Source organism: Chrysemys picta, chromosome 4 (genome assembly GCF_011386835.1).
Source record: "Chrysemys picta bellii isolate R12L10 chromosome 4, ASM1138683v2, whole genome shotgun sequence".
In the NCBI taxonomy this organism is placed as follows: Eukaryota; Metazoa; Chordata; order Testudines; family Emydidae; genus Chrysemys; species Chrysemys picta.
Genome location: NC_088794.1, coordinates 144,261,087 through 144,274,255, shown reverse-complemented (window position 1 = coordinate 144,274,255; position 13,169 = coordinate 144,261,087). Strand labels below are relative to the sequence as shown.

Sequence of the window (13,169 nt, the reverse complement as noted above, 5' to 3'; positions counted from 1 at the left end):
GGCCTCAGAACTGCATGTTCCTCCTCCTTTCAGATGTAAAAGCCTCTTCTTTTTACTTAAAACAAAATTACTGTCTAGAAAAGGGATGTGATCGAGTAAGAACACCGCCACCGCCCACAATTAGCACAGGTCGATTTCCCACAGCACAGTCCATCAACACAAAACTTGGGCCAACTCTGCAAAACAGTTGATGAAACTTCCAGCAAACCTGGACAAAGCTTCCCAAGAGCCTGGGCTGGTTTGTCATTTCGGGTGGAAACTTGAGTGGGACACCAAATGCAGCAAAACTAGCCGGTTCTGACTGGCTGATGCTCTGAGGTTTATTTGAACTCAAAATTCAAAGTTAAATCAGAGGGGTGTGAAGCAAAGTATGACCCAGGGTGAAACAAAGCCGTGAGTTGCACCACTCTAGTCCTGGTGGATGGTGTTAAAAAACATACACTTCAAGACCCCAGGCCAGATTCTCAGTGACTTCATCAGCTGGAGCTAGGCCGATTTATGCTAGCCGAGGATCTGGCTCTCCACCTGTTCAATTAACAGTTTCATGCACCACAGCAAAAAACATTTCTGAAGCTGCCCCGGGACCGGCAGAAGCAGAAGAGGGAAAGGCTCCCAGTCAGAGCTTCCCCTGACCTCCCTTGTGCATTTACACAGGAGCAGCTGTCTTGGGCTAACATGGGATCATTCCGGCAGTCAGGAACTCTATTCCTGGCCTGTGAAGCTGGTGGAATACAGGACACAGAACTGAATCCCAAGAGTTACCCCTCTTCGGCCTGGCAGTGGGTAACTTTTCTGGTGCATCGAAAGTGCAGATACTAGGCAGACTTCTGAAAGGCAGACAGATCTATCAGCTGCACATTAAAGTGTCTCCTACATCAGTAGCATGCTATTGACACTTAATAATAAACCCAAGCGTCATAAATAGCACTCAGACAAACACTCCAGCTAAAGAGAAACACAGTTGAATTTATAGAGGTTTGCTCCACTGAGGCAGTTTGCTTTGTCTCAGACTACACTAGACCTCCCTCCCACTGCAGCACAGTAGATACAAGAGAGTGTATTTAACTCACTCTCAATTGCAGAAATTGAGTGTGTGGGAGAATGAAATTTCCTAGTGGGAAAACCTTTGGCAATCCCAGGATATTCATACAATCACTTGCCTGAAGCTGTTTATAGGCAGTTGCAAGAGAAGGATTGAACTGAATTTTGGGCCTTCCCATCCCCCACATAATATGTCAATACAGCATTCAATTGTCCCCTGCATCTAAGTTCCAGCTGGCAAGCGGGAGAGGTGGGTGAATCTGAGTTGCCTGCCCCTGGAGATACTTAGAACCGCTGAGGGGCTAACTTAACCTACACTGGATTTAGGCCACTGGAGGCTAGGCAGAGCAGAGATCCTCTGTACCTGTCTCATTCTCCCACCCCTACGCCTGGCACACCTCCTCTGCCAGAGGGGTGGAGAGCGGCTGGGGCAGGAGACAGCTCCTCTGGCTTGAGACCAGTGGGGATTTACTTCTTGTGAAAGGAACGACAGCTCCACTGGCAACTTCCAGCCAGAATTTGGCCACTTTGAGCTGACTGAGCAGCACAAAGTGGCAGAACAGCCTGGAGAACCCAGCCCAGAGACCTCTCATATTTGATCAGTCCAAGCTCCATTTAACTTCAACCCAGACTTGCAAATTTCATCACATCCAGAGTCGACATTTTAATACAGGTAAGTAAAATATTAGTTGTTCTTTATAATCAGCACGGTAAAGGGCAAGCAAGTAGATTTGGTGCTAGGGCTGAGAAGTCATCATGATGGTTTCTCCAGGCTGCTTTAACCCATCCTTACCGAAAGGGAGAAATTAGACTATCCTGGCTGGGCTGCAGCGGCAGGAACCAATCTCATTGCTCCGTTTTGAATCAAGGACCTGTTCCGAAGTCTGTGTTTCAGGACAGATGTGTTTAAAGAGCTCCACAGCAGTCCAATGGGACAGAACAGCACATCTCACATCAGGTAGGGGGGAGAAAAGTCACACGCCACTGTCCTGAGGAAAGTTTAGGCTATGTCGACACTACCGGCCTATGTTGGCAAAACTTGTGTCACTCAGGGGGTGAATATTCCATTGTTACCCCAATATAAGCGCTCATGTGCAGAGCGCTATGACAGCAGGAGAGCTTCTCCCGCCAACGTAGCTTATGCTGCTCGGAGGGGTGGGGGGGTTTATACCGATGGGAGATTCCAACAGGGATGTTAACACCATTCCAAGGGCTCTCATCACACGGTCACACAATACATTTGATGCAAAATGGCACATTTGTTGTACGAATGGTTGCAATATGCAATGCAATCCAATCTAATGTATTGTTTGCTGAATAGCACGACTGCTGTGTAAGCATGTTACAAAATTTGGGAACCGACACAGAGGAGACTGCAGAAGGGGACTGAATAGCTGAACAGCTTAATTTGTGGATGAATCAAGCGCAGCGATGATAATATGGACCCTTTCACCTGAGCTCACTGGTTCGATTCCTGCTCAGCCTGGTAATGACAGTTGTCAGCAGATGTGAAATGAGCTGGTGGAGTCACTCAGATTTCCAAGTGAACAGATGCCCATATAAACTAACATCACAGTTAGTACTAGTTGGCAGTATCAGCAGAGAGGGCAAGAATTTAATGGCCATGGAGACTGAAGTGCACTCTCACCACTCAGGGAAGTCTCACTAAACTGCTCCACCCAACACATCTGAACCCCATTTAAGGGAAACTTCCATTGATTCTCCATGTACTTCACCTGATTGGTGGTGAAAATATTTCTCTTTCAAGGACTGTTTCTCTCCTTTCAATAGGAATGAATTAACTGCATCTATATGACCTTAAAACTACATTACCTCATATTTTCATCGACTATGCAAGGTCAGCCCTCACTAATACTTGGATGAGTCAGCTCCAGGTAAAACCTAGGTCCAACCAAGTGTTGTAGGTGGTTCAGTAGAGGTGGTCAGGAATTCCTGTCTCAGTTCATTAGACCGCAATGCATCTCAGCATTTTTTAAAAAAGAAATTGAGGAATACCATATCCAATTGAAACTGCAGGGGAATTTGAGGTAGGATCACTGTAATTATGTAACTGGAATTTAGCCAAGGAACTGCGGCTAAGCTAACCCTAGGATAGCATTGTTAACCCCAGCACTTGCAAGAAGCAGTGTGTTTTTCTTACTGACTGCAAGATGGTCAGTCCTCACCTTTACATCTCCAGAATGACTGTATTAGTTATTACATGAAATGTCACCGCCTCCAACAGCAGAATGCTGCTTAGCATCATACTGGAGCTTTGGTCCAGTACTGAGTCGGAAGGAAGAGAACAAGAGGCAGTGTGTTGGTCACTGTTGGTAGACAGTGATAATGGGCTAGATGGACCTTTGGTCTGACCCAAGATGGCCATTCTTATGTTCTTATGTGTTCTAGCTGTTAGAGCAGGGTATGTCTACACACCAGTCTCAGGGTATGATTGCAAACTAGCTTTGATCTAGCTAACATGGCTACCGGAACAGTGATACTGCAGCAGTACATGTTTCAGTGCAGCCTAGCTGCCTGAGTAATTATCCAGGTCGGTTTGTACAGTCCATGCTAAAGTCTGTGCTGGTCAGGGCCGGCTCCAGGCACCAGTGCAGGAAGCAGGTGCTTGGGGCGGCCAATGGACAGGGGCGGCACGTCGAAGAATGAAGTGGCGCAGTAGAGCTGCCGCCGAAGTGCCGCCAATCGCGGCCCTTTTTTTTTTCTTCGCCGCTTGGGGCGGCAAAAAAAGCTGGAGCCGGCCCTGGTGCTGGTGAGTCTTCATATGCTAGCTAGATGAAAGCTAGCTCAGGTATGTCTACAAGAGCGGCAATCACACCCATGACTGCAGTGTAGCTATACGATCGCAGCAGGAGACCTGACTTCCATCCCTTTCGGTCTGCTGTGTGACTTGGGCAAGTTGCTTAAGCTCTCGGGGCCCATAAAATGGAGATAGTAATAATCGAGGTCATGTTCACTGGGAAGTTATCTCCAGTTGGACGACATGTGGTGAAAAGATCAGATTACCTCACACTTCAGAAGACAATATCCACGTGAAAGAGGTAATAAGGACAGAATCTCTTAGCTACTCCAATCAAGTGAAAGGAAAGGACCTTGAGTTCTTAGAGCAGAGCCCAGTACCTGCAATTGTGTTAACAAAATTCTAAAAAAGCTTTATCAAGATGCGTGTTTACCTACCCAGAAAGGGAAAGTTCAATTGTGCGGACACTTCAGCTAGAAAGTTCGTTTTATATTCAAGACCAAGGAGAGAAAAAGCAACCCAAACCGAATTGGAAAAAAACTTGGTAGAGTTGTGGGACTCACTTTAGATGAATAAAGCTTCAAGCACAGACGGCACTGCCAATAAATTAAAAGAAATAATGCTTTACTGAAACCCTTTCTTATTTTCCCAGGTTTGTATGAGGCTATGATTAGAGCTCTTCAAAAACAAAGAAAAGAAACCTGGGGCAATATTCATCCTATCGATCCCGCTCACTGAGTAATGCCGATTCCAACATCTCTGTGAACAACACTGGCTTGAGGTTTGAAGGAATTATTTTGTTATTGGCAACCCAAACACACTTATTTCCAATAGATGTTCCTGTCTAGCCCTCACAGAGGGTAGGATTTGTATGTTTATCAAAAAGGAGCCCTTCCAGAAGAACTTTAAGCTCCACGGTTCTACATGCTTTTATTTGGACACACAATATGGGGGAGGGTATGTTTAGTTTTAGTCAATTCTGGCTCAGCAGATAGGAATCTTTTAAAGCAGAAGTTCTCAATAAAGCACAATATCGGTGCATGGTACTAGCCACAAGTGATCTCTCTCCACCCATTTTTCCCTTAGTCACCGTGCAATCAGAACAAACACTTTGGGGTTCAAGATTAGTATCAGAAGTGAATTCCCCCTTATAAGGAATCAGCTGAAGGCTGATGCACACTTACATCCTACTCTTCCGGAGGGCTTACGTGGGATGTAAATGGTACGTAGGCAGGCCTTCTGCCCAGGAGTGTCTCTCATCCCCTGAGAATAAGCGCTGTCCTCTGATATAACAGCTCTTGCATCTATACAGAAGGCCACACAGCTGAAGGATCAAAGCAAAAGTCTAGGAGCCAGGAGGATCTGGGATTCTAATCCTGGGTGAATAACTGGGACCTGGGGAAAGTTACTGGAGCTTCTGGAAACTCCAAGGAGACCAGTTGTAGAAGCAGGCCGTCACTGAATACTAAATGTTACTTCTAAGTGAAACTGAGCTGTCTGGGGTGAATAAATTACGGGACAGAGGAAGGAGACAAGAATATTGCCTGTACTATGAAATACAAGAAAAGATCTTTAAATTTCAGATATAAAAAAGCACCATTATTATTTATATTGCAGTAGCGCCTACAAACAGAATAGAGATCTTATAGTCCAAGTATAATCCAAGAGACAGCAGGTGGATATAGACAGATGGGCAACACAAGGAAACTGTCTCAAAAAGTACAGAGACAGGCAGGTTAGAGCAGAGCCAAGACCCCAACCCCTCAATGCTAGTCAGCAGCGCTCGGCTGGTATAGCGTGCCCGGATCATGGTCTGGCAGCTGCCGAGTGCGCTTCCAAAGACATTGCACCTAGGCAGGCCGTTCGTCCGGTTTTAAAACATACAGTCCTGCATTATTCTGGTTAGTCCACATCCAGTACTGATTTAAAACCAATCTGGTATCAGGCACAGAGGACACCATTTTGAAGAGCTCACCGTTCCGCCCCCACCTGGGGCAGGGCAGGTGTGTAACCCGCACAATCTAGGGCATGCTCTTCAAAATGGCATTCTCCATGAGGCATGATCTTTCAAGGTAACGCCGATGGGAGCAGGCCCACGGCATTCCTAGAAACTCCAAAATACTAGACATTTTTGGTAATGTGCTAGTGGACACTTTAACTGCACCTGCCTCCTGCACATCCCTGTAACAGCTGCTGCTAGTCCACACCCCCCACCAGCAGCAGGGATAGAGACCTCAACCACTCAAATACCAGGGTGAGTATGTTTGACTAAGTTTTTGGTTTTTCACTTCAATAGCCCAACTCTCTCATATATTAAATGGTTTAAAAAGCAGCAAGTTCCAAATCAGGATCAGATGAGAACTACAGTGAACCTCTAAAACATCAAAAACCTTCCAGCACCATCCCCTTTGCGCCCTTCCCTTCCTCATCATAAAGGGCTCTTATTGGCTCATGCAAGATCCATCTAAGCCATCTGAGACTTTTGTACCTCCCCCACCTATCCCTGAGTAACTGGTGTCAGAAACCACGAAGGGGATGGACAGGCCTAATGGTCAGAGCCAGAACCAGGAGTCCAGAATGATGTTAGAACAAGACCGGAACAAGAGCAGGGCTGGAGCAAGCTAACACTTGTAGAGTCTGTTATCACTACCAGGAAGGAGAGAATTCTAAGCCATGAAGCAACATTGCACAGTACTAAGCTGCCATTTCTCCTGGTAGGCTTATATACCTCCCCTAAGAGTCACCAGACCAGCTCCTGGCTTCTGGATTGGCCGGAGCCTAGCACAGGAATGACTCATAAAAAAAAATGCTCTAATAAATTTGTTAGTCTCTAAGGTGCCACAAGTACTCCTGTTCTTTCATCAATGCACGTGGTTTAATCAGACTCTTGTTGGGGGATGAGTCATTACTTTATAACTGGAGAGAGACTGCAAATGCCTATATCAAATTGACCAAGAGAGGGAGATAAGGGTTGTAGCAAGCAGGTGACTCCATTGATTTGCCTGGCTTTACCCTCCTATTCATTATCAGCTCCCAGGCAGGGGAGCAGCGTACAAAAGGAGCTCATCTTTGAGCTGATCCTGATTTCATTGCGGTCTAGCAGGGAGTAAGCCAGGCTAGACTAGTTTTTAAACTGCAGGAGGATTGCAGACTGGGTAGTTGGCATCAGCGGGCTGCCTAGCTTCACCCAACAGTCTGTAATAAACAGCTGCAGGTGGCATGACTCTCCTCAGCCCTGCTTACACAAAACTTTATACGTGGAAGCCACCCGTACTACCTTTGGCCTGATCTTCAGGTATTCTGTGCTTCAGCCTGTTCTACTGCTGAGGCTGTCGTTTCACGGGAGGGCTGGCTAGCTTAGGGATTCAGATCCTTTGATTCCAAAAGATCTCTGCACTGCGGGGATACCTAGGAACAGAATATGGAATTACAGTAGCCTTTGGGAAGGGCTTAGCCCCTCCTAGGTTTACACTGTATCACTGGGCCTTGTTAGTTAATCTGTGTCCTTGTGTAACTGATTTGAAACTGCTCTCCGTCAATAAGATCTGAGCCGGAACCTCTTGTATACATCATTCTGGACATTGATATGGGGTTTCCCCATTGTCCCATTGAACCGGCAAAGGAATTCTCTGCTGCTTCTAAAACTCAAGGCTGAAATGGAAAAAAATATTCTGCGGAGGGAAGTGCCTAATAACTTGGTTGTCGGTGCTAGTGGCTGACCCTAGTTTACCGTCATGCCTGACAAAAATCCCCTTTTTGTTGTTGTCGTTGATGGGAAGAATGAAGGCCTAGACAGATGTGGCTTTTTGTATGAGCAAATATTTCTAAGTCTCTCGGCACAACTGGAGGTAATAGGTAAGGATGGCTAGTAAATTGATCTAGCCAAACTTACTCTGACATAGCTTTAACTGGCCACATAAACCTTTTGGAAGAAGCTGCTATTTCAAAGCTGCTATTTGAAAATGTTGCCATATTGCTGTTTCTCGATATATTCAGCCAACAATGTCGGACCAAAAATTAGCTCAGATTTCTTATTACATGTGTGTGAAAAAGACCCTTTCTGTTTTCCCCTTACCTTGATAGGTTTATAAAGATACATTTATTATCCCAAGCAGAAGCTTGATTTCATCTCTTTCTCATAGCAGTTTTTTTTCAGAATTAACCCCTTGGAGTGCTGTTAAGCACAATCCAATTCCCACATCTTCTGAGAGTTCCCAAGGCTGCTCCACTTTTGTGCTGTTCTACGCTACAGCCTGGCAGAAGCTGCTGGATACTACCCATACTTCCTTTTATCTTTGCCTCCAACTTCATTTCTATTATGGAATCAATAATCAAGGTATTTCCTACTGAACCATGTGGATCTTATTAACTCTTCTAACTGACTAACACCAGATGGCCTGTGTAGATTCAGATTTTTCTTTTCCACCTCACTAGGGACTATCAAATTTTTACTTTTAATATATTGGGCTTAATTGACGACTACCCTCCTCCAGTATTACACTGTGTAACTTCTTTGGTTTCAGCTGAGTGTAAAAACCGAGCAACAGAGTCATCGCTTGGACCCATTGTGCCTAGGCCTAAGTGTGAATTGCATTTCTCTCTGAAGGCCCAATCATGCAAACACTAAGGGCTTGTCTACAGTTGAAAGTTGATTTTTGATTAAGGAAGGTGTGACGTTATTGACATGGACTGGGACCCTATAGATCATTGCTGCAACCAAAGTCCTGTAGTGGCACCAAATCTTGTATAAAGGGGGTCAAATAGGGTGTCTAAGACAAGGTTCTGGTTTGCTGGTTCTGGTTTTGCTATCTGTATATGTGTATCAATTTTGTAGTTGCAATTATGAATATTGGCTCTATACTGTCTGTATTTCAAACTTCTGCTATGCTTCTGGGTGACACCCCCAGACAAGTTGGTGTCAGCTCTGTCTAGCCTGCTTGATGGCCCATTAAGGACCATCAGCTATACAACTGACCCACTGAGAGAAGGCAGATACGCCTTGTAACTCAGCAAAGTATGCAGGGACTTGCCCATGTGACTCCAGACTCCATTTTGCTGTAATTTTCCACAGTAAGAACAAAAAGTCGTTCTTACACCTGGAAAAGACTATAAAAGGCTGATGCCTCATCTCCATCTTGTCTTCAATCCTGCTTCTTACCTCTGGAGGGACTTTGCTACAAATGGAAGCTCGACACAAAGGACTGATGACCCATCCCAGCTGTGGATGTACTCCAGAGACTTTATTTGAACCTGCAGTTTATTCCATCACTGCTACAAGCCTGAACCAAGAATTTCACCATTACTGTATGTAATTGATTCCATTTAACCAATTCTAGCTCTCATCTATATCTTTTTCCTTTTATGAATAAACCTTTAGATTTTAGATTCTAAAGGATTGGCAACAGCGTGATTTGTGGGTAAGATCTGATTTGTAGATTGACCTGGGTCTGGGGTTTGGTCTTTTGGGATCGAGAAAACTTTTTTCTTTTACTGGGGCATTGGTTTTCACAATCATTTGTCCCCATAACGAGTGGCACTGGTGGTGATACTGGGAAACTGGAGTGTCTAAGGGACTTGTGGTTAGCCAGTGGGGTGAGACCAAAATCCTCTTTCTCTGGCTGGTTTGGTTTGCCTTAGGGTGGAAAAACCCCAGCCTTGGGCTGTAACTGTCCTGCTTTAAGCAATTTGTCCTGAATTGGCACTCTCAGTTGGGTCCCACCAGAACCAGCATCGGTACAGAAGGGTATGAATTTAAAATACAATCAATATTCCTGAATGACTCCACAGGTGGAAACTCATATTCCATAATAAGAGTGTCCAAACATGGAGCTGATCAGGAACAATTCATTGTGCAGACAAGCCCTTACATAATGCTTACTACTATGTGTAGTTCCACTGAGCACTACGCTGGATAGTGTTTGCAGGACGGGGTCATAAGCCTTTTTATTGCATCAGTCATTGAAAGGAGATATGACTAGAGAAAGTAGAAGTTGCCTTTGGGAAAAACAAAACAACACACCCGGACAATTTAACCACAGGCTTATTTTTGTGATTCTAGATATTTTCATGTAGGAGTTACTCAGAAGTTACTATGGCAGGTGTCATTACAAGAAGGCAGATAGGATTGTTAATGTTTAGATGTATTTGGAGGCTGATTCTGGTTCAACAAGAGAAACCTGATTGTTTGTCTTCTTTTAGATCTAAGACTTTCAACTAGACACAGCTTGAACAGACTCTGGAAAACAGACCAAGAAGACAAAGTGATGGTCCAAATGTACATTTTTCATTTGTTATGAGGAACATAGCTGTTGATATCAACAGACATTTTAAGTGCTTCATTTGTGCTCTGAAGAGAGGGAAGAGGAACTGGCGAGGAGCTGTATAAATTCTCTGGAGAAAATAACCCATATAATCTATATTCCAGGGATCATTCATCCTACTTTAGTCAAGGGCCACTCACCAGAGAGGTGCTTCCTGCTGGTTGTCTCAGGGATTAGCTCTTTCAGCCAGCAAACCCTCTCCTGGTGGTGCCTCTACTGCCATCTTTTCCGCCTGCAGACCTGTCTCAGCCCAGGAACCACAGTGTCCTTTTCATCATTCCACCCTCCAGCCATGCCACCATCCATGTTTCCCCCTTTGGGGGGGGAGGGGTGATGGGGGGAAGAAAGTATCTCCCAGTTCTATAGTCCAGCCACTTCCCTAGTGACCCCATTACTTTGGATCCCAGCCCAGGGACCCTGTAGACAGCAGCCTTCTGCTGCTTCTCCTTAACTTCTCTGGCAATACTGCTTCAATTCCTTCCCCTGCAGCCCCAGCACCTTTTTCGCCCTCTTTTCAGGGCTTCCAGCCTGCAAGTCCCAGCAGCCAGCCAGGAGCTCCCTCTTGCTCCCCCAGTCCCTGCCAGCAACTGCTCTGTCCAAGGTGCTAACTTCCTGCAGCCTGCTGGGAACACAGTCCTTTCCCCTTGGACTCCCTGCAGGTACTGAGTGTCTCTGTCCCAGCAGCTCCTTTTATGTAAGCCCACTGGGCCCTGATTGGCTGCTCCCTGCACAGCCTCCCTAGGCTGCTTTGAACCCCTTCCTCTAAATCCAGTTCTTTAAAATTAACCAGCAAGGAGTTAAGGAATCAGAATTATTTACTTCACACATTGCTCCTATCCAGTTTAATAAGACCCCATGCAACAGATTTTACACGTGAAACATGAAACAGTTTTTCCAAGCAAGATTTAGTCAGCCAGAGTGATGTCAGATCAGACTCAAACTCAATCTGCCCTCAGCAGGGAAAGAGCAGCCTGGCAGTTGAGGATCTCGAAAAATGCTTCAGAGGAAACTACCACCCCCAGAGCAGGTTGGAAATGGATTTACAGGGGAATGAACTGCCAAATGCAAGGAACTGAACCCCTGGCAGAGGTGCAAGTTCTAATCACACAATACATGATAGAGGCTGAAGATAAAAGGACTCGAGAATGGTGATCTCTCTCTTTCTTAAACCTTCCACTGGCCCACACCTCAGGTCCACCGCTCACCTCAGATGGCTGCCAGCACCCATTTCAATTCCTAACACGTTCAGCTTCGGCGTACAAGGATGGGAAATTCATGTCATGTCGACAATAAGGCAGACAACTAAAGCTGTGACCAAAGAAGTTTGGAGAAGAGGCTGACTCTTGTCCTTGAAGGTTTTTATGTTGCCTTGTGCAATAGAGATCACCAAACAGCTGGTGACTTCGCATACAGTGCAAGCTGCAATGGTTAGGCCCAGGAGACTGATCTAGGCCATGGCCTTCCTAGACTGGTGGTTTGCCCAGGTGGGGATACCTGGTCTGGTCATGCAATCCAGGGCTAGAGATAAGCTGGGCACAGACTGAATATAATTTCATGTAGGCCTTGCTTTGTAACCTTCACCAGTGCTGCCTCACATACCATGACGCATGTACCTGGAACAGACCTCTCCCACGAAATGCCAGGAAACCGGCACTGAAAAGAATGCAGCAGCAGTAGCAAAATGCTTGACTAACCGTTACTCTTCCCTGTCCTAGCAGGCCTCACTTTGCTGCACCTCTCCTCCAGCAGAGGGCGCCCAACTTTCCCTTTGAAGCTCAGTTTTCAACACTTACCTTAGCCAGCTAGTCTGTCCGCAGAGTAATGCGGTGCGAGGCTTTGGAAACAAAGGGCTAGAACGGGTGCACTGAGTGGGTTCTCCGTTAAATGGGATGTTATTCGACTGGGGACACAGAGCCAGATTCTGATCCCGGTGACACAGGTGTCTATCTGGAGTACTTGCACTGACTACAGTGATGCTACTCTGGATTTAGTGAATAAGTTAAGTATACAGCCTGGGGGGGTTCTGAGCAAAAAAGGCAAAACAAGGAACACTCCCCCTTAAAGAAAGAAGAGAAGAGTTGCTCTTACCAAGGCCCTGGTTTTGCTGTTCCCATTCAATGGTGTCTGGAACTTGGTAAGATACCCCTGCCAACTGGGCTGCAGAGTCTCCTATGCCAACGACAGGCTCCTGGGAAGTTTCACTAGGAAGAGTGAAACCTGGCAGCTCCGTGTCACCCTCCATGCTTTCCTCCATTGAGTCTGTATCTCTGTCTTCCTCCTCTTCCTCTTCTTCATCCTCTTCTTCATCCTCCTCTTCCTCCCCCTCTGGACAAACAGAAACCAAGACAAAAACCACAGTGAGAAAGATCCTGCAAAGCTGAAGATTTATACGTCTGTGTCATCAGACTCTACTAACTGGGTTTGCTACCAGAACAGGTTTTATTTCCTTCATGCAGAAAGACAGATTGATTATTTGAACCAGGCTGTCTCAGTTTTATAGGGTATGTGACACCGAGGAATGGGTTAATTTGGAAAAGCTATCAGCTTTCTGAAGTTGCTAAGTAATTATGTTCTGTCTTCAAGTTATTCTCAGCCAATAAGATGTGTGCTAAGGCCGTCTGGTGTCAGTGGGGGAGTACATTGTTATTCAGTATCCTGAGTGTGTGTGTATTTGTGTGTGGGCATGGTGTGTGTGTGTGTGTACGTACACCCAACAAACATGTGCCTGTCTTGACAATTTTCAATTCAAGTGAGAAATGTTTTCTTAGTTTCCAAGCTTTAATGCAGCAACAATTTGCTTCTGTTTAATATTATCAATATTTTCACAGCACCCAAACACATGCCAAGTTATTTCCCAGCACAATTAGACACAGTCCTGGCTCAAAAGAGCTTACAGCCAGAAGAAGCCTCGATCCTGCAATCAGATCTGCTAAGGCAGATGCATGGGCCCACGCGGAGTCCCACTGATTTGTGCTGGCACATGTGTTTTTAGTGAGGATCACAGCAGGGACCGGATGGGGCAAGGAAGGACAAGGGTTACAGCAGTGTCA

The 13,169-nt window shown here is 45.7% G+C and overlaps 1 protein-coding gene across 2 annotated transcripts in view; it reads right to left on the bottom strand.

Annotated features, from left to right (window-relative positions):
• ARMH4 (armadillo like helical domain containing 4) overlaps positions 1-13,169 on the bottom strand; it is a 114,465-nt gene that overhangs the window by 58,921 nt on the left and 42,375 nt on the right. For both annotated transcript variants that reach the window (XM_008170941.4, XM_065593841.1), the window contains exon 5: positions 12,208-12,444. In XM_008170941.4, coding sequence (XP_008169163.2) covers positions 12,208-12,444 — 237 coding nt within the window. The remainder of the gene's footprint in view (positions 1-12,207; positions 12,445-13,169) is intronic.